Source organism: Diabrotica virgifera, chromosome 10 (genome assembly GCF_917563875.1).
Source record: "Diabrotica virgifera virgifera chromosome 10, PGI_DIABVI_V3a".
In the NCBI taxonomy this organism is placed as follows: Eukaryota; Metazoa; Arthropoda; class Insecta; order Coleoptera; family Chrysomelidae; genus Diabrotica; species Diabrotica virgifera.
Genome location: NC_065452.1, coordinates 130,043,640 through 130,066,608, shown reverse-complemented (window position 1 = coordinate 130,066,608; position 22,969 = coordinate 130,043,640). Strand labels below are relative to the sequence as shown.

Genomic DNA, 22,969 nt, shown 5'->3' with positions numbered 1-22,969 from the left:
AAAAGTTTCATTTGGACAATTATGCCCACAGGATTTAATTGATAGATTTTCAGAGCATTGCTTTTGATAATAAAGGTATTTGTATGTGCTTATTTATGATTTTTATATTTATTTCCTTTTCCTATTTTATCGCGATAAGGATCAACTAAGAGATACTGAAGCCACGAGAAAGGATAAGTATAACCTAAGATAATTTTAGTTAGTTTTTATGACAAAAAGGCACCCTGAGATTTTTTATTAATTGTTTATGTATGATTTGCGTCAATTCAATGATTAATTCAATAAATACTCAATTAAAATAAAAGTAATAGAAAGCAGATCACAACAATATATAAAATTGATATGACTTAAGATATAATCTTATGAAGAAAAGAAATTAGGAAAGCCAGCTGAATGATGTTTACTGGGACTCTGTATTGGTTCGTTCATGATTGTATCCTTATTTTCCGCTATTTTTTTTATAAATACACTTACCAGGCTTGGTGCTGGCATCTAATGCGACGATTACCTTAGGTTCCTTTGGAACAACTTGTGGAGATGGTTCGGGGAGTTTCGCTGCTCCAACTGGCTGCTTTTGCTTCTTTTTCTTTTTAGAACCCTTGCTCGGTTCTGGGTTTTCTACAGCTTTGTTTCCTTTATCATCAGGTCCATTGAGCAGTTTGTCAAGAAGTTTATCTTCTTCAGGAGTTGAACCTTTTAAGGTTATGGTAACTGTTGCATTACCTTCACTCTCAGCGACCCTTTTTATCGTCACCATAGCTGGTATAGTTTCTTCAACAGTTCTCTTCCTTTCTTCCTCCTTCCTTTCTTCCTCAAGCTTTTGCTGTTGAAGTTGTCGTTTATTCTCAGCTTGTCTTTCTTTTTTTGACCTCTTTTTTTGTTCTTTAATGGCTACAGAAAATTTTAAAAAATGTCAAAAGGTTGTAAAAATTAAAATTTTAAAAGTTTTACCCTGTTGAGCTGCCAAAGCTTTCTCCCTGGACTTGAGCATCTCTTCCTGCCTTCTTGCCAATTCTTTTTCTTTCTCTTCTTGCTTTATTTCATTTTCTTCATCACGTTCTCTTTGTTCCTCCTCAGCTATTAACCGTTCTTCCTCCTAAAAGAAATAGCAAGAAATTCGTGAGTAAAAATGAAAACAATTATCTGCAATAAAGACGTCAGATTAGAACTGAGAACAAGAGCTATCAGATGTTAAGTGTTTTCAATACTACAATATGGACTTGAAAGCTGGACATTGAAGTAAGAACACATAAATAAGCTACAGACATTTGAAATGTGGTGTTACAGAAGCATGTTTAAAATAGGATAGACACAGAAGAAAACGAACACGGAAGTTTGCGATAAATGGGCAAAGAATACGAAGTAATAAATACGCTAAAAATAAGAAAGTTATAATATCTGGGACATGTAATGAGTGGACAATCATATGAAATGTGGATGATCAGAGAAGGAAGGAGTATGGGAAAAAGGAGAGTGCCATGGTTAAAAAATTTAAGGGAATGGTTTAAAGGCAGTTCAATAGAACTCTTCAGAGCAGCGATAGATAGAGTAAAGATAGTGATGATGATATCCAACTTCCGATTGCGAGACGGCACTTAAAGAAGAACTATATTCACATACATTTGGGCTCAGAATGTCTTATGCTTTTATTATTTCAATGAAATAGAAAAACAAAAATATTATACCTTTTTCTGGCGCTGTTTAGCTTTTTTCGCTCGTTTCTTATCTTCTATTACCATTTTGGCCAGAGCTAAATTCGCTTCTAAATACCACCCTGAAGGACTTATTTCACATTCTCTATATTGCCTTTCTATCCGCGGAGTTGGAAAGGTACTTGCTGAAGACGAGCTAGAGGAATCTCTTGTCTCTACATTAGGAGCTGGTGGACGTATATTACTAAATAAAGACGGTAAGGGTACTCTTCCTTCTACTTTATTAATGACAGTCTTAAATTGTGCATGATCTTTTTCGGTGGGTAGAGGTTTTTTAGTACCCTTTGCCTTTCTGTCCCGTCTATGGCTGAAACGGTCTCTCACTTGCTCACGTGCCTCGCCTTTTTCACCTTTTTCGCCATTTTCACCTTTCTCGCCTTTTTTAGGAGAATTCGAAGATCGAGACTGAAATTTTGAATATATAGTCAATTATCTACAGTAAAACCTCCGTTAACCGAAACCTTTTTAACCGAAACATCGTTTACCTTACCGAAATGGCTCGACAGTTTAAATAAATGCGTCAATAAAAAGTAAATTAAAAAAAGCAATAAAATTAAAGAAAATGAACATATTTAGAGTGTTTTTTAAAAGAAATCTTCTATTTTCTTTTGTGCTTTCCTTTGACAACGATGTTTTGCAGCTATATGTCTCCAATACTATGCAATTTGATAAAAGAAGAATACAAAAAACAATGTCAATGTTAATTTTATCCGAAATTCTTGTTATCCGAAACGCCCCCCCCCCCAATTATTTCGGTTAACGGAGGTTTTACTGTATTACGATATGTGGCAAAATAAGCAGTACTGAAATGCCTCAAATTTGTATGTGTCATGCGCCGAAACGTACTGAATGGTTTCCGAACGTAGTTATAACGTATGTGAATGTCGTGTTAACGTTATGTGTTTCAGGATGGTTCTCACTTTTGCAGAAAAACAATTTTTCGTGGAGTACCATTTTCGGTCATACGGGAAAAATCACGAAAACGGTCCAAGCTTAAAATCAACAATGGCAGGACGAGGCAACCTGTTACGTAGCCATACTCGAATACTGCGTGATCAATTTGGGAGATCGCCACTCATCAGACCTAGCGCCATCTGATGCATAAATATGGGGAATGTTGAAGGAGGTAGACCGATCAACCGTCTGACATTCCGGAAATTTGGATTAGAATAAAAGATTTTTTTCGTGCCAGAGGGCATCTTTAACATCCGTTTTATTGCAAATTTCGTCGTGAATAATGTTTGCAAGGTTATATCAGGTATATTAAATAAATAAACAATCATAAACATTTCAATATTCATTTCAGTACTGTTTATTTTGCCGTATACTGTATGTATATACAAAAATCGATACAATCGCTAATAAACCAACTTTCGTCAGTTACCCCAGGAAACTAAAACAGCACTTTAGACCGGGCTGTATAGCCGCCTCCGCTAGCGAAATTATTCCGATTTGATTTTTTTGCACAAACTTACTCAAAAAGAAGTCCTTATAACATATCCACAGGGTGCCGGACAGTACTGTGGTCGAAAAATGTTTAAACATTTTTTATCTACTCTATCTAATATTATGTGTAAGTTTTTAGTTTGTGAAAACTGTCATTATATTATAGATAGCATTGCGTAAAGGATTTAAAGTGTGCTTGAAGTAGCAATGTATTATAAATGGGATTTACTTTTTCGCACTGTTTTTTGGCACACTTTCATATAATGAAATATCCCTAATCCACGAGGAAAAATTTCCTGTAGTTGGCTGTATACCATTACAAAAACATAAAATCCTTTATAAAAGGTATATTTGTAATTTTTTTTAAGAACTAGTTTTAGATCGGTTGACCGATCATCATCAGTGCAATCCTAAAATGTGTACAAACAGATAAAATGATGCAAAGTATTTAAAATGTTGACTACGGTTATAAAAAGTTATAGGTTATACTCACTTAGAATCTACATGCTAACCACCAAAGTAAAAATATATGGGTAAAAACCCTTTACAATTGATCCGTCATCGGAACATATGACAAAGATGTGAATTATAACATGGATGAATAAAATATCCAATGTTTTTCGCCCGAGGTACCAATGAGCTCTATCTGACAAGTTCACATCATGGCTGTACGGAAGCAAGTGATTTTGATAACGGAAATTCTGAATGGTGACATGACAGGAATGACAGTTCCACAGGAAGTTGTAATTTCCCTGTTGTTTTGTGGTATTTATTGTAAAATTTGTTAAATTAATAACAATAAAAACAGTCGTTCCCACTGTGGTAAATAGTCTGTAAAAATGGAAATAGACTTGATGTAAATGTTAAAATATTGTAATGGAGGAAGTAGGCAAACCACATTACACATAATACAGAAAACTTAATAAACATTATCAAACCCTTTATATGTGATATCTAGGGCTTAGAAAAGCAGTTGTGTGTTTATTTAAAGTTACAAATATACCTTCTATAAAGGAAATATCCCTAACTTTCGCGTTGTCATGGTGATGACATGTGAGCAATAAATCACAACAAAAGTTTTGAGAGTTTGTGGTTTGAAAAAAATTAGATTTTTTAAATGTCAAAGTTCTAAAAATTGTAGAATAGAAATGAATTCCAGTGACGAAGAGTTCCAGTTTTTTTATTTGTTTATCGTAGATAAAATATTGTATGAAACTGTGCGTGAAGTACTTTTTGTGAACTTACGCGATGTATAGCACTCGCTCCGCTGTCGTTCGTGCTCTAAACATCGCGTGCGTTCGCAAAAAGCATACTTCACAAACTGTTTCATAAATAACTATTTTTAAACAAATTCACAAAAATATTTTTTCATTTCGAACAATGTTTTTAGATAATTTGGGTCATTCTGAGCAAAAAAGGTATTTTGTGATTTTTCTCTAAAATTGATTGTTGTCGAGTTAATACGCGATTTAAAATTTGAAAAATGCGAAAATAGCCATATAACTCGACAACAACCAAGTTTAGAGAAAAATCACAAGAGACCTTTTTTGCTCAAAATAACCCAAGTTATCTAAAAAAAATCGTTCGCAATGAAAACATTATTTTTGTGAATTTGTTTAAAAAAAAATTGTTTAAACAATTTTTCGACCACGGCACAGCCCGGCACCCTGTGGATATGTTATAAGGACCTCTTTTTGAGTAAGTTTGTCCAAAAAAATCGAATCGGAATAATTTCACTAACGGGGGCGACGATACATCCTGGACTATAGCGCTATCGAAAATCGAAAAATTACTAGCCGTTATTTTTTAACTGGAATATCTGGGGGAAGTCAATAAAAAAGGTGTACAATCTCCTAGGTATCAAAATTTTTACTGAGTCATGGTTTTTTATTAAAATTTAAGCAAGAAATCTACTTTTTTCATTCATATTGACACTGTACAGCCATTTGAAAATGACCTTTTTCCCAATTGGGATAAACCAGGGGTCGGCAACTTTTTGAGTTGGAAGAGTCAAAAATTACAATATACAAAATTTCAAAGTTTTTAAATAGCCACAATTTTTATTTTGTCAACAATGAATAGTACTCGCATAAATAAAGTTCTTTGATAAAAAAATTAATATATTTATTGATATATCGTGTTTTTCATATACTAGGTAATTAAAACAACTAAACACTTACAACACTAACTTATACTTCAATCACAAACAATTGAGCAAATAATTTCAATGGGAGCATTGGCTTTGCATGGTTTTAGAAAGTTTGGATAAATCTGGCTCATAACTTGATGTTTTAAGTTTGAAACACGACTTTAAATTTTCATTTGTTAGTTGGCTTCTTAGTTTAATTTTAATTATAGTCCAGGGCGCATCTGTTTTGAGATGGACGTTGAGAGGTGACTCAAATTTTTTTGCAGAAGTTGCTTGAAAATAACTTAAATAATAATATTTGAGTTATCCTCCCACTCAAAATGGTCCGGAACATTGTTTAAATAATCAAAATGTCAAAATATGAAGGAAAAATTCGATTTTTTTATTGGTTTTTTGATTATAACTTTAAAACTATTCATTTCTGAGAAAAGTTGTACTGACATAAAAGTTGCGTAACTTAATTTTCTATAATGTAGAATTGGTTAAAAATTTTAAAAATGGTCACCCTTGTTGCAAAATAGCAATAATTGCGAAAAAAAATCATACAAAAACAAGTATTAGCATTTTACATTTTTCAACCATTTATGCTACACTTAGGACCTTCATATTTTACCCAGAAAAACTTAATGATATAGTAAAAGAATACTGTAAATTTCATTAAGATCGGTTTAAATGGATTTTGCAAAATAAATCTTGCGATCCAGCTGTCGCAAAAAAAAATGTATTTTTTCAAAATGTTACAGGACTGAAAATAAAGCAGATAGCAAGTTAATTTTTTTTTGCTTATAGAAGTGTACTGTACCTTTCATTTGCAATTTGCAAAATTAATATCGATTAATTACCACGGCGTCAGGAAATTTTTTAAATAAACATTAATTTTTGGTGCTACGCGCAAGACAGCGGTGTTCGATTCACACAAGTTGATTTCCACCAAAATTTTTTCCAATTTTTATCTAATATATTATTTTCTTACTCTATATTTTGTTGTATTTTAATATTTTAATTCCACAAAAATCAAACTAATTTTATTATTGTTTGTGAAATATTGTTTAAACAATTGCATATGTTTAAAAATAATAAACTTTTATTCTCTAAGTTAAAATATATGAACAAAGAAAGTTTTTGCAAAAAAAAGTGTTATTTCAAAGGATAGAGTATGTGTTTTTATTTGGCAATAAACAAATTTATTTATTTATATCGAAATGTAATAAAAATTAAAATGTATCAATCATTATCAAAGGTCATTGGAATGCCCAATCAGAGCAAACGTTCCGCTGTCCTGCGCGTAGCACCAAAATTAATGTTATTTTAAAAAAATTCCTGACGCCGTGGTAGTTAATCGATTTTAATTTTGCAAATTGCAAATGAAAGGTACAGTAAACTTCTATATGCAAAAAAAATTTCGACTTACTATCTACTTTATTTTCAGTCCTGTAACATTTTGAAAAAATGAATTTTTTTTGCGAAAGCTGGATTACAAAATTTATTTTGCAAAATCTATTAAACCGATCTTAATGAAATTTACAGTATTACTTTAATGTATCAGGAAGTTTTTCTGAGTGAAATATGAAGGTCCTATGTGTAGCGTAAATGGTTAAAAAACGTAAAATACGAATACTTGTTTTTGTATGGTTTTTTCGCAATTATTGCTATTTTGCAACAAGGGTGACTATTTTTTGAATTTTTAACTAATTCTATATTGTAGAAAATTTAATTACGCAACTTTTATGTTAGTACAATTTTTCTCGGAAATGAATACTTTTAAAGTTATAATCAAAAAACGAAGAAAAAAATCGAATTGTTCCTTCATTTTTTGACATTTTGATTATTTAAACAATGTTCCGGACCTTTTTGAGAGGGAGGATAACTCAAATATTATTATTTGAGTTATTTTCAAGCAATTTCTGCAAAAAAATTTGAGTCACCTCTCATCGTCCAAATGTACTAATATTTTTACAGATGCGCCCTGGTCTATTATATTCATGCAAGAGAACATTTGCTCGGAAGAATATGTCGATCCGAAGATATCTAGCACTTCTAATGCCAACTTATTCACCTCACTGTAACAATCTGGAAGACTATTCCATTCGTCGAAAATAAGTCTCTCAATTCGCAGCATTTCTTTCAAAACTGTCCACTTTTGTTGCGTTACGTACATAAATTTCCGGACCTCCAACTCTTCCAACTTGCTTTCCAATTCTGTAAATTTTCCACTCCACAAAGCTTTACTTTTTAAATCGATCAATTGCATTTCTAAAGATCCAATATCAATTCCAAAGAACTCAACGTGGATTTAGTTACTATTTGTGTTGAAAGGATTTACTATGAATGCTAGACTGGTTTTGGTTTTGTTGGTTTTGAATTGTTCAAATCTGCCAGCAAATTCATCTTTCGGAAGTAATTCGTGTCAACAGTTGCATTAGTTTTACCGCGATATTTTTGAACATCTTCTAGAAAAAGAATTAATTTTTCTTAAAAGAAAAACAATTCTTCCACCAAAACATAGGCTGGGTAAGGTATAGAGCGCATCACGCTGAGCCTAAGATTTTTGCATTCGATTAGGGTACCACATGGAATCTTATTACCCAGGATTCCATTGTGAAGAGCATTTGGCTACGATAGTTGTGCCCTCATCGCGCATCAGCGTGCTATGGGAGGGAAAGGGATGGCCTGGGGCATTGGAGCGAGGTGGGGTGATCCCTGTTTACACTCGGGTCAAAACACCTCGCCCCAATGAATTGTTACACCCGAATGTACTCTTTCGAGAGGGTGGACATTCCCACAGGTCGGGTTGAATCAAATTGCTTGCTTAACATAGGCTGGGTTGCCTTTTCCTTGCAGTTTTAGATTCAGCTCATTTAATTTCGCTGTGATCTCCACCATAAAGTAAAATTTTTGCAACCATTTGTCATTCTCTAATTTAGGGTTATTAATGCCTTTTTCATTTAGGAATGTATTATTTCATTCAAGCACAAAATAAAATGTTTCAACACCTTAACTTTGGAAAGCCATCGCACTTTATTGTGAAGAAGGCAGAAGGAGATCGGAATACTGAGCCTCCATTTCGTTTAAGAATTCTTTAAACTGACGATGGTAGAGTGCTTTTGACAAGATGCTGTTAACAATATTGATCACCAAATTCATGACCTCAACTATTTCGGCTGGAAATGTTTGGGCACAAAGCGTTTCTTGGTGTATTATGCAGTGAAACGTAAGAATTTCGTGATTTATTTTGCTTTGAAGAATCGTTGTTGCTCTTTTATTTTTTCCTATCATACTTCTGGCTCCATCACTCATCAGTTGCTATTGAAACGATTTTATTTAAATCGATCTCATTGTCTTTATAGCATTTTTGCACGGCATTCGTTAGATCTTCCCCTCTAGTTTGTCTCGAGAACGGTAACAATCACAGAAGTTCTTCTTTGGGACCTTGGGACGACATATACGTGACAAAAAGGGCAACTTGGGCCGTGTCTTTTAAGTCGCAAGACTCATCTATAGCAAGTGATAAGGTGGAAGAAAGTTGAATATCTTTCACCTGCAAATATGTTACATTTGAAGACATTTTAGCTATTATATCTTGTACTGTTTTAGCGGATAGTGGCAAATCTTTGATTTTTTCAAGATTTCTGGTTTGTTTTTGAAATCACGAAACAGTTCTTCAGATGCACTTATGAAACAGTTTTTGATAAATAAATAATATTTGCGTGTGGAACTAAAGAGCCGCAGCTTCACGTCCAAAGAGCCGCATGTGGCTCGCGAGCCGCAGGTCGCCGACCCCTGGGATAAACAAATAAAATTATTTGAAAACTACTCGACCGATCGGACCCCTCTTTTGCACATATAGTAACTACATAAAAACTAATATTGTGAAATGTGTTTAAAATATGTGTACTGTTTAGTTTAGTAATTACTACGTTTATGGAAAATGTATCTACAAAACAGAAATCAGTTGGTCTACGATAAATATAAATACCAAAGAAACAAAGTTAAAACAATGGTTAAACAAGAAAAACAAAATGCATGGGAAGATTTTGGGAAAAGTATGGAAGAAAATAGAACCCATAATAATAAATTATTTTACCGAGTCCTAAAAAATATGAGAAAGGAACCACAAATGAAGCTGCAGCAGGTTCAAGATCGGAATAGGAATATAATAACTGAAGAAGACCACATTATAGAAAGATGGAAAGAATAGTTTATGGAACTTTTACGCAAAGACAAGACAACAGCAGACAGCAAAACAGTAACGTTAAACAACACAACCACAGAAGAACAAGATGTAATTGGGGATAATAAAATACAAATGAATGAAGTGGAAGATGCTTTAACCCAACTAAAAATAGGCAAAGCTGCAGGTATAGATGGATTAGATGCCGAGTTCTTGAAATATCTGGGAAAATTGGGCAAAAAGAAACTTTATGAACTGTTCAACCTAACATGGAAAACTAAAAAAATACCGAGTGACTAGAACACGGCTATAATATTGCCTATACACAAAAAAGGAGATTCGAGAGAATGTGGAAATTACAGAGGTATATCGTTGCTCTGTTCAACATTAAAAGTCTACGAAATTATCCTAGAGCGGAAGCTCCGGAATTTAGTCGAGCCTAGATTAGCAGATATTTAAAGTGGGTTTAGGCCAGCACATAGCGTCCAGGACCATATCTTCACTCTACAGCAGATCATCGAAAAAGCCATACTAAAGGATGAAACGGTATATTTGGAATTCCTTGACATGAAAAAAGCTTTTGACATGGTGAGCAGAGAGGGAATATGGCAAAGTTTGACAAATAAGGAAGTGGATATGGAACTGATAACCACAATCCAGAGTTTGTATTGCAATACCATAAATCCGGTAAGAACAGGCAACCTTATTTCCAGCAAATTTACGAATAACGACTGAGTCAGACAAGGAGAGCTATTGAGCCCCATACTGTTTATCTGTGTAATAGACGAAGTAATTAAAAAGTGCTGGTCAAAAACAAAAAAAATATGCCATAGGATACAGAAACCTACAACAAATAAAAATCGAAGCCTGTGTATTTGCAGATGATATTGTTATTGTGGCAAGAACTGAAAGAGCTCTGGAGGAGAACATAAGAATCTGGGAGGCAGAATTAAAAAATTACAATCTAATAATTAATATGGAAAAAACAAAAGTAATGGCAATATCCAAGAAAGATGTTAAGCTAAATATTGAAATCCAAGGCAAAAAAATAGAAAAGGTAGAAACATTTAAATCATCATCCAACCAATTCACGTCCACTGCTGGACATAGGTCTCCCTCAATTGTTTCCACACTTCACGGTTTTGTGCTGATTTTTGCCAGTTTTTACTAATCCGCCTGATATCATCTGCCCATCGTGTAGGCGGCCTTCCTCTACTTCGTTTATCTTCTCTTGGTCTCCACTCCATCAGCTTTCGTGCCCATCTTGAATCTTTCAGCCTGGCGACGTGTCCTGCCCAGTTCCATTTGAGCCTGGTGATACGTTCTACAACATCTGCGATACCGGTTGTTTGTCTGAGATCTTCATTTCTTATTTTATCCCGTAGAGTTACGCCCAGCATGGATCTTTCCATGCGCCTTTGAGCAACCCGCATTTTCGACGCTGTTGCCTTAGTTAGAGTCAGTGTCTCTGCTCCATATGTCATTACCGGTAGCACACATTGGTCAAACACTTGTCTTTTTAAACCGATCGGTATACTGCTCCTAAATATGTCTCTCAGAGCTCCGTAGGCTGCCCAAGCAAGAGTTAATCTTCTTTTTATTTCGCATGTTAGGTTATCTCTGCCAATTCTAATTTCCATGGAAACATTTAAATACCTTGGAATAATTTTAAATAAGAAGGGGACACAAGAAGACGAAATTGGAAATAGGATAAAAGCAGCCACAAGAACATATCATTCGCTGTATAAAACTTCTTAAATAAAAAAGAAATAACTAGGAAAAGCAAAATGATAATATTTAAAACAATTTACGTACCTATCACTGCATATGGAGCAGAGAATTGGGTATTGAACGACAAACAAGAAAAGAGATTGCAATCCGCATTGCAATCATTAAAGGAAAAAATCCATGAAAAGAAATTAAAATGGACTGGGCACTTATTTAGAATGAGGCCGATAGGGAAAAACAGGAGAGGCCGGCCAAGGAAAACGTGGAATACAAGTGTGATGGAAATATTACAGAATAGAGGAAAATCGTGGCAGGGAGCCAAAGAATTAGCTAGGGACCGAAAAAAGTGGCGTAATTTCGCAGAGAATAACGAGTAAAGAAGACACCTCGACACCTTACGGTATAAGAGGATCATCGATTATGTATGTAATAATAATTTTTAGTCGAGTTATTAAGCCTTGAAAATGGTCATTTTCGCATTTTTCAAATGTTTAATCGCATATAATTCGACAACAATCAATTTTAGAGAAAAATGACAAGAGGCCTTTTTTGCTCAGAATGACCCAGATTATATAAAAAAATATTGTTCGAAATCAAAAAATTATTTTTGGGAATTTGTTTAAAAAAAATTGTTTAAACAATTTTTCGGCCACGGCACCGCCCGGCACCCTGTGGATTTGTTATAAGAACCTCTTTTTCAGTAAGTTTGTGCAAAAAAATCTAATCGAAATAGTTTCGCTAATGGGGGCGACGATACAGTTGGACTATAGCGCTAATTGTTAATAATTAAAAATAGCAGCTTTGTAATAAAATAATGACAAAAATCTCTTCAGAATCTTGAAGAAGGGGTTTGAAACTTGATTTGGTCACTTTTTAATTTCATAATAATAATTTTTAATCGAGTTATTAAGCCTTGAAAATGGCCATTTTCGCATTTTTCAAATTTTTAATCGCATATAACTCGACAACAATCAATTTTAGAGAAAAATGGCAAGAGACCTTTTTTGCTCAGAATGGCCCAGATTATATAAAAAAATATTGTTCGAAATGAAAAAATTATTTTTGTGAATTTGTTAAAAAAATTGTTCAAACAATTTTTCGACCACGGCACCACCCGGCACCCTGTTTATTTGTTATAAGGACTTCTTTTTGAGTAAGTTTGTGCAAAAAAAAATCGAATCGGAATAATTTCGCTAGCGGAGGCAACGATACAGCACCGTCTACTTGAAAAATCGAAAAATTACTAGCCGCTATTTTTTAACTGGAATATCTGGGGGAAGTCAATAGAAAAGGTGTACAATCTCCTAGGTATCAAAATTTTTACTGAGTCATGGTTCTTTATTAAAATTTAAGCAAGAAATCTACTTTTTTCATTAATATTGACACTGTACAGCGATTTGAAAATGATCTTTTTTCCAATTAGGATAAACAAGTAAAATTATTTAAAGACTACTCGACCGATCGGACCCCTCTTTTGCAGTAACTACATAAAAACTAACATTGTGAAATGTGCTTAAAATAGTTTTACTGTTTAGTTTAATAATTATAAACAAATGAAAAAATCTCACAATAAAACACTGAAAACTTTTGTTTTCTATACTTCCACAAAATTTATTATTTACAACTATGTGACTACATCTGTTTCGGCAGAGTGCCTTTCTCAAGTGATATAATTTACAATGTGTTTGCCTTTTTAAGTCTCTAACTGAAGAGGTTGAGGATTGGGGAGCTGTTTGTCTCGAGTTGGTCATTCAGAATTATGTCTGTATTTTTCAGTTTATTAATTTCCATAGATTCTAAAAAAGATAGCTTAAGGCCTTTATTTTGGAAATGCAGAATTTGAAACTCTTCATTGAAAGAATGATTATGATCTAGACGGTGAAGTGCGTATGTAGAAGTGTCTGTTTTTCTATTGTTGAAAGCCCTTTTGTGTTCTGCTATCCGTTTGTCAAAAGTTCTGCCAGTTTGGCCGATGTACGTTTTCGGACAGTCACCACAAGTTAGTTTGTACATACCACTCTGTAGTTGCTTTCTCTTTCGGCTTTTATTGTTCTTAATATATTTGCTTAAGTTGTTGTTAGTTCTGAAAGCTGGTATTATTCCTTTCTTTTTTATATATCTGGCTATTTTTGTTGTTATCTTGCCAGTATATGTGAGAGAGCAGAAGGTACTGGGTTCTTTCTGTGGTGATGGATACACTAATTTCAGGGCTTTCTTATGGAATTTTTGATTTATAATTTTTTTAACTGTTTGTTCGTTATAGCCGTTGTTTACTGCTATTTGTTTAATGATGTTTAGTTCTATCTCGAAGTTATTTTTTGTCATGGGAATTTCTGTCAGTCTATGTATCATGCTATGGTAGGCTGCTAATTTGTGTTGTGTAGGATGGGATGATGAATTGTGTATAGTTGTGTCAGTATGGGTAGGTTTATGATATACGGAGAACTCATGTTTGTTGTGTAGTCTGGTAATCGTTAGATCTAGAAAGTTTATGGAATTATTCTGTTCTGTTTCTATTGTAAACTCAATATTACTATGAAGTGAATTAATGTATGATAGAAATTGGTCAAGTTGTCTGTTAGTTCCTGTAAAGCATACTAGTATATCATCCACGTATCTCCACCAATATAAGAACTGTTTAAATACGGGATGTTTAGAAACTATGTTTAGGAAATTTAGATAGAGGTGCAGTTTGTGGAAGCGATCACCATTTCTTAAAAGCAAAAATAATGTTTTCAAGAAGATGCCAGAAGGAACAACCAGTAGTTCGCTCAGAGATGGCAGATGACGTAAGATATAATCTTATAAGCCTAGAACAAGATAGTGTAAAAATATTGTATCAAAACAGACTAAACGAGAAACTTAAAAACATAACTTTCAATAACATCGAGGACCACTACAATTACATTAAAGAAAGTATTCACTCTGCAGCAAAAGAAGCCCTTGGATATTACGAAAAGAAAAACAAAAATACTCCATACTGGTGGGATGAAGAAATAGACACAGCGATAAAACAAAAGAAACAAAAGTATGAACAATATTTAAGTGCAAAAACAGATACCTACCAATTGGTCTAATTACAAAAACCAACAAGCTAAGGTGAGACAAATGATAAGACAGAAAAAAAATGAATCCTGGGATCAAAACTGTCAAAAAATAAATACGTACATAGGAGGAACCAGAAGTACACAAAGCTGGAAACTTATTAAATCTCTTAGGACCAACGACAAGAAAAAAGATTTAATCTCACCAATTTCGTTAGAAGCATGGGACATGTACTTCAGTAAACTGTTACAAGAAGATCGAGTAGAATTCAAAATAAAAGATAATAACCAAAACATACGCGTTGAAGCATCTCCTATAAGAATCACGAAAAAGGAAGTAAAGGATATTTGTACTTCACTCAAAAACAAAAAAGCACCCGGACCTGGCAATATACCCTCAGAACTAATAAAAAATGGAACTGAAAAACTATATGAGCACCTGACAATACTCTTTCAAAACTGCATAAACAAAGTAGAGGTTCCAGCCGAATTTAAAACCTCTACCATTTCAACTTTACATAAAAAAGGAAACAAACAAAATTGCGATAATTACCGTGGAATAGCAGTTACTAGTACCATTAGTAAAATCTATGGGAAAATGATCAAAAATAGAATAGAAAGAGAATATACTGATATGGAGGCAGAAGAACAGGCAGGTTTTAGAGCTGGTAGATCGACCATAGACCACCTTTTTTGTATCACTCAACTTATAGAAAAAAAGGTTGCCGTAAATCAAGAAGTCCACTTATTGTTTGTTGATCTAAAAAAGGCCTACGATAGCATCCCCCAAAATAAGTTATGGAACACTCTAAGACAAACGAACATCAACTCAAATCTCATAACAGCAGTGGAAAAACTATATGATAACGCCAACGCCAAAGTTAAAATAGGAACGAATGTTTCCAAAGGTTTCGTAGTAGACAAAGGACTGAAGCAGGGATGCTGCCTATCGCCGACACTTTTCAAAATATATCTGGAACAAGCATTGAAACTTTGGAAGCGGAAATGCAGCGGCATGGGTATACAATTAAATAATAACAACCTGTACACTCTATGTTTTGCTGATGATCAAATTGTGATTGCTAACGAATATGACGATCTGGAATACATGACTCGAAAATTAATCGAAGAATACAAAAAATGGGGATTAGAAGTTAACATAGATAAAACAATGTACATGAACATCGGTGGCAACGAGCAGAGTCTAATTTTAAATGACGGACAACACATTAAGTACAACAATAAATATTCTTATTTAGGAGTAGAAATCACGGACGACGGCAAATCAGATCAGGCTATAAAAAAACGAAACATTCAAGGTAGAAGGGCCATATCGCAACTAAATAGTATTATTTGGGATCGACATATATCCAAAAAAAATAAACATCGAATATACAACACTATTATAAAGAGCATAGTAATGTATGGAAGTGACGTGTGGCAATTAAAGACAACTACTGAAAGAACACTACAAGCCACGGAGATGGATTACTGGAGACGTGCCGCAGGAAAATCAAAACTCGAAAGAGTTAATAACCAACGTATACGAGAGATTATGGGAGTCACACATACGATTGTCGAAGATATAAGAGTACAACAATTAAAGTGGTATGGACATGTGCAGAGAATGCCAGAACACCGTCTGCCCAAACAGATTCTAGATTGGTCACCAAATGGAAAAAGAAAAAGAGGCCGACCCAGAAAGAGCTGGAGAGAAGGAATAGACAGAGAGATCCGAGAGAGAGGTTTAGACGAAGACCTTTGGGAAGATAGAGATGCATGGAGATTGGGCATCGGAAGACGTCGGAGGACGTTTTAAACCGATTATATATATAATATATGTTTAGAAATTGTTGTTTCAAGTTGGTTCATAAATATATCTGATAGTAATGGGCTTAGAGGATTACCCATAATAAGTCCTGCACTGTTGTTTGTGTATATTTGATTATTGAATTCAAAATAGTCTTGATTTATGCAAATTTCAAGGAGGTGTAAAATTTCAGATGCAATTATAGGATTTGTACTATTATGGTCTAAAAGATTTTTAACTAAAACAAAAGTTTCTGTAGGAGGAACACTAGGAAAAATATTTTTTACGTCAAATGAAATTAGTCTGGAGTTGTTGGGCAATTGAAAATGTTGTATTTTATTAACTAGTTCTAGTGTATTTTTTACGGTGAATTTAGCTGAAAATTTAGTGTATTCTTTAATAATATCTGACAGTTTTTTTGAAAGTTTATATGACGGAGCTGTATAAAAAGAAACTACAGACCTTATTGGGTGGTCAGGTTTGTGTAGTTTAATAAAATAGTATAATTTAGGAGGTTGTGGGTTCATAATATTAAGGTATTTCTGTTCTGTTGGATTTAGTATTGATTTTGAATTTTCAATGGCTAGTTTAATTTGTTTTCGGTATTTTTCTGTGGGATATTTGTTTAGTGGTGTACTGTTTTGGTTAGTTAAAAATTCTATTGTTTTGTTATTATAGTCTCTTTTGTCGATAGCAATAGTAGTGTTACCTTTGTCTGCTTTTGTAAATATTATGTCATGTTTTATTGATTTATTTTTAATTGAAACGGCTATTTGGTTTTCTTTGTAACAGGAATTATTAGTTTCAAAATCTATCACCGATGTATGTAGTGAAACTAATAATTCCTGTTACAAAGAAAACCAAATAGCCGTTTCAATTAAAAATAAATCAATAAAACATGACATAATATTTAGAAAAGCAGACAAAAGTAACACTACTATTGCTATCGACAAAAGAGACTATAATAACAAAACAATAGAATTTTTAACTAACCAAAACAGTACACCACTAAACAAAGATCCCACAGAAAAATACCGAAAACAAATTAAACTAGCCATTGAAAATTCAAAATTAATACCAAATCCAACAGAACAGAAATACCTTAATATTATGAACCCACAACCTCCTAAATTATACTCTTTTATTAAACTACACAAACCTGACCACCCAATAAGGCCTGTAGTTTCTTTTTATACAGCTCCGTCATATAAACTTTCAAAAAAAACTGTCAAATATTATTACAGAATACACTAAATTTTCAGCTAAATTCACCGTAAAAAATACACTAGAACTAGTTAATAAAATACAACATTTTCAATTGCCCAACAACTCCAGAATAATTTCATTTGACGTAAAAAATCTTTTTCCTAGTGTTTCTCCTACAGAAACTTTTGTTTTAGTTAAAAATATTTTAGACCATAATAGTACAAATCCGATCATTGCATCTGAAATTTTACACCTCCTTGAAATTTGCATAAATCAAGACTATTTTGAATTCAATAATCAAATATACACAAACAACAGTGCAGGACTTATTATGGGTAATCCTCTAAGCCCATTACTATCAGATATATTTATGAACCAACTTGAAACAACAATTTCTAAACATCCCGTATTTAAACAGTTCTTATATTGGTGGAGATACGTGGATGATATACTAGTATGCTTTACAGGAACTAACAGACAACTTGACCAATTTCTATCACACATTAATTCACTTCATAGTAATATTGAGTTTACAATAGAAACAGAACAGAATAATTCCATAAACTTTCTAGATCTAACGATTACCAGACTACACAACAAACATGAGTTCTCCGTATATCATAAACCTACCCATACTGACACAACTATACACAATTCATCATCCCATCCTACACAACACAAATTAGCAGCCTACCATAGCATGATACATAGACTGACAGAAATTCCCATGACAAAAAATAACTTCGAGATAGAACTAAACATCATTAAACAAATAGCAGTAAACAACGGCTATAACGAACAAACAGTTAACAAAATTTTAAATCAAAAATTCCATAAGAAAGCCCTGAAATTAGTGTATCCACCACCACAGAAAGAACCCAGTACCTTCTGCTCTCTCACATATACTGGCAAGATAACAACAAAAATAGCCAGATACATAAAAAAGAAAGGAATAATACCAGCTTTCAGAACTAACAACAACTTACATCAAATATATTAAGAACAATAAAAGTCGAAAGATAAAGCAACTACAGAGTGGTGTGTACAAACTAACTTGAGGTGACTGTCCGAAAACGTACATCGGCCAAACTGGCAGAACTTTTGACAAACGGATAGCAGAACACAAAAGGGCTTTCAACAATAGAAAAACAGACACTTCTACATACGCACTTTACCTTCTCGATCATAATGATTCTTTCAATGAAGAGTTTCAAATTCTGCATATTCAAAATAAAGGCCTTAAGCTATCTTTTTTAGAATCTATGGAAATTAATAAACTGAAAAATACAGATATAATTCTGAATGACCAACTCGAGACAAACAGCTCCCCACTCCTCAACCTCTTCAGTTAGAGACTTAAAAAGGCAAACACATTGTAAATTATATCACTTGAGAAAGGCACTCTGCCGAAACAGCTGTAGTCACATAGTTGTAAATAATAAATTTTGTGGAAGTATAGAAAACAAAAGTTTTCAGTGTTTTATTGTGAGATAAAATGAACTTCCATCAAGTAACGGTCGAATCCATCAATTATTTAAATGAAAAAATCCTTCCTTTTGCATTTTTTTGCAATAATTTTTGTTTATAAACATTTTATAATTTAGAAAATCTCATTTTTAAAAGCAAGTATTTTTAAGACAGACAGTCGTATGTTGATCGTTTTCATCTCGATGCGTAGTTTTTTCACAACATTGAAATGAATGAAAAAATTTGCTTTTTTGCTTAAATATTAATAAAAAGAACATGTCGCAGTAAAAATTTCGATACTTCGAGATGGTACGCCTTTTCTATTGACATCCTTCAGATATTCCTGTTAAAAATTAGCGGCCAGTCATTTTTCGATTGTTAAAGTGTTTCTCAGCTTCGTTTCCTGGGGTATGGTCTGTTTGAACGTATTTTCAAATTTTATTGCGACGCTTGACGTGTTAAAGGAGTTCGTAATCAGATTATGTAAATTAAAGCATTGCCTACTAACTACATTATTTTTTTTTACATTTTCCAAATAGATAGGTATGAAGATAATTTTCTATTGGAATACAACTGAAACATTTAGAATTACGTACCTGCGGCTTTTCAAAAATATTTAGAAAGTCACTATAATTATAAATTTGATTTTATTTCTGTCCTCACAACAATAAAAACTAATATATACAATATTTTTGTTTACCGATAACCTCCATATTGAACAATTATTGACAGATAATTTCAACACCCAATCAGAGCCCGTATAACGACTAATACCATACTGTCGGTGTGCGCATGCGCGCAGATTAATCAAATTTCACCCTCAATGAAATCGCGCCTAAAGAAGTATAACTTCAAAAACAAAAAAAAAAACAAAAAAAAATAAAAAAAAAACAAAAACCAAAGATCTATGAAATTGAAGCCTTTGGAGACAAAACCTTGCCGACCCTGTCCCTAAAGCCACGAGCCGCCACTGTGGTATACGGTATACGCAAACTCAGAAATCTTATTGATTTTACGCTAGTTAGTTTTACACGACACTTCAACTGCTTCTTTGTATCCTCCGAAACCTATTGATCAGTCTTTTGAAGCTCGTATAGCCAACATCTTTATTAGTATACAGGGTGCGGCATTACTACGAGGAAGTCCAGTTACTCATTTGTCATAAGAGATACCAAACCAAATGTTAAGGTAAAAGTTGAGGCATAGATAGGACAATTTTTTAAAAATATTTTCAAATATACAGAGCCACCCATATTGACGGGGTGGAACAAACTTATCTTATTTTTAATGGAAGACCCTGTATATTTTTACATTTTTGAACTCTCCTCAATGTTCTCCTTTTTTATTATAAGGTTTTACAATATTATACGAGGTAGTTTAAAAGATAATTGTTTTTTTATTAATTTCGTAGCAATACTAACAACCTGTAGAATTATAGAGAGTTAATATAAAAAATTATATTCCTATTGACATAATTTTTAATATAAACTTACGTTCATAGAAATCGGCCCACTTAAAAATTTGGTCATTTTCGATGTTTCTTATTTCCTTAACCTGTTGGCCGATTTAAGTGATTTTTTGAACGTGTTATAGCCTGATTATTTAACAATACCACTGTAATAATATTGTTGCTAAACTGGTAAATTTTCACTATATACCGGGTGTACCAATCAAACTGTGTTTTTTTCTCAAAGTTCGCATCACCCTGTGGAATATTCTAGCATTTATAAAATACTGAAATTAAAACCCAACTATAGCCTTAGGTTTTTTAATATTATGTTTTTTGATTCATTCGATTATGTTGGATAATAAAAAGTTAGGTACTTTAACAACTAGACATGTTCTTCATCAATAAACAATGTTTTTAAATAAGTGGGACAAACTTTAAGGGGTAATTCTGCATGAAAAAATAGTGACAGTTGGCTTTATAAACGTATGTCCTCAAATGTTTCGTTTCCGAGATACGGGATGTAGAATTTTTTCTTACAAACTGACGATTTATTTATTGCTTTAAAACCAGTTGAGATATGCAAATGAAATTTGGTAGGTTTTAAGAGTTAGTTATTACAGATTTTTTGACATAAAATTAAGAATTTTATATTCACCATTAGCGTGCATACGGGTAGTATGATCGGTCATATTACACGTATGCGCGCTAATGGTGATGATTAAATTTTTAATTGTATGGCAAAAAATGTGCAATAACTACGTCTTAAAACCCACCAAATTTCATTGGCATATCTCAACCGGTTTTAAAGCAATAAAATAAATCGTAACTTTGTAAGAAAAAATTCAACATCCCGTATCGCGGAAACGAAACATTTGCGGACATATGTTTATGAAGCCAACTGTCATTATTTTTGCATGCAGAATTATCCCTTAAAGTTTGTCACACTTATTTATAAACACCGTGTATTGATGAAGAACATGTCTAGCTGTTAAAGCACCTAACTTTTGTATTATCCAACATAAACGAATGAATCAAAAAACAGAATGTTAAGAAAACCTGATGCTATAGTTTGGTTTTAATTTCAGTATTTTATAAATGCTAGAATATTCCACAAGGTGATGCGAACTTTGAGAAAAAAAACACAGTTCGATTGGTACACCCGGTATACAATGAAAATTTACCTGTTTAGCAACAATATTATTACAGTGATATTGTTAAAGAATCAGGCTATAACATGTTGAAAAAAACCACTTATATCGGCCAACAGGCTTAGGAAATATGAGACATCAAACATAACCAAATTTTTAAGTGGGCCGATTTCTATGCACGTAAGCTTAGTCTATTGTCTAAAATTATTAAAAAAGAATGTGTGTGTACTTTGTACGTACGTAAGAAGTTATACTTCTATTATGATTTAAACGAAATTAATATACTTTTTATTTGTATTTTATTTAAATATTAAACTAATTTATACTTATACTTCTCAAACATTTTCATTAAAGCAGTGCCAAAAATTAAAATAATATAAGAATAAAACACACAGAAACACATTAAAAATGCCACAAATGATTTCTGAACATTAATTGTCGGAAATGTTTTTAACTAAATACGTATTTTCTGAAAATAAAATTATATAATAAATATACTTACAATCATAAAATGTATAAAAAAAAATAAAAAAAATAAGTTTCCATTGGGATTCGAACCAGCTTTTATCAGCGCGGTTGGTATTGGGATTCATTCGCCTTGAACGCTTCGCCACGGAGGCAATGCGTCATTATTTGCGAAGATCGACTAACTAAACGGATTAAACTTTTGACATTTTGAATTAAATCAAATAATTATTATTTTGATTTTGAATTGAAATGATTTAGAATTGAAAAAATACAACAAAACATAGAGTAAGAAAACAATATTATTAGGTGAATATTGATAGAATTTTTGATGGTAATCAAATTATGTAAATAAAAGTATTATATACTAATCATTTTATTTATTTATTAAGCTCAACAGGCCGTGAAGGCCTAGGGCTGAAAGATTTAATTTTTCCTTACAATTACTATTACATATTTATATATAATGCTATATCCTATACTACTATAATATATACAATATTACATTTGTTTGTATAAAACACTTAATACTACACTTAACATTATAGTCTTTCCATACATTTCTTCACCACTTCCTTCCATTGTTTTCTGTCCAAAGCTTTTTCTTTCCAGTTTACAATATTACTTTGTTTTAAGTCTTCATATACGCTGTCCTTCCATCTCCTTCTTGGTCTTCCTATTCTTCTTTTTTGTATTGGCTTACGTAATAGAACCATTTTTGGCATTCTCGCCTTTCCCATTCTTTCTATGTGTCCTAAGTATCGGATTCTCTGTGCTTTGATTGCCGTCGTTATTTTTGGTTCATTATATAGTTCTTCAAGTTCCTTATTATTTCTTCTTCTCCATTGACCGTCTATTTTCACGCCTCCATATATTGCTCGTTGTATTTTCCTCTCCCATCTTTCTAAAAGGTCTATTTCTGATTTTTTAAGCACCCATGTTTCACATGCATATGTAGCTGTAGGTCTGATAACTGTTTTGTAGATTCTTATTTTTGTTTTTCTTGACACATCTTTGGATTTCATTAATGGACGCAATGCTCCATACTTTTTGTTTGCTTTTGCTATTCTTGCTTTTATTTCCCCTTCCCCATGTCCCTTTTCATCTACTTTTACACCCAGGTATGTAAATTCTGAAACTCTTTTAAATGCGCATACATTTTCTCCTTCTATC

General features: G+C 32.9%; 1 protein-coding gene across 2 annotated transcripts in view; it reads right to left on the bottom strand.

The window, feature by feature from the left end:
* Nucleotides 1–22,969, bottom strand: part of LOC114341941 (DNA ligase 1-like) — a 56,430-nt gene that overhangs the window by 14,987 nt on the left and 18,474 nt on the right. For both annotated transcript variants that reach the window (XM_050641592.1, XM_050641591.1), the window contains exons 3-5: nt 1,686–2,117; nt 952–1,096; nt 475–891 (exon numbers count right to left, since the gene is read on the bottom strand). In XM_050641592.1, the coding sequence (XP_050497549.1) occupies nt 475–891; nt 952–1,096; nt 1,686–2,117 (994 nt within the window). The remainder of the gene's footprint in view (nt 1–474; nt 892–951; nt 1,097–1,685; nt 2,118–22,969) is intronic.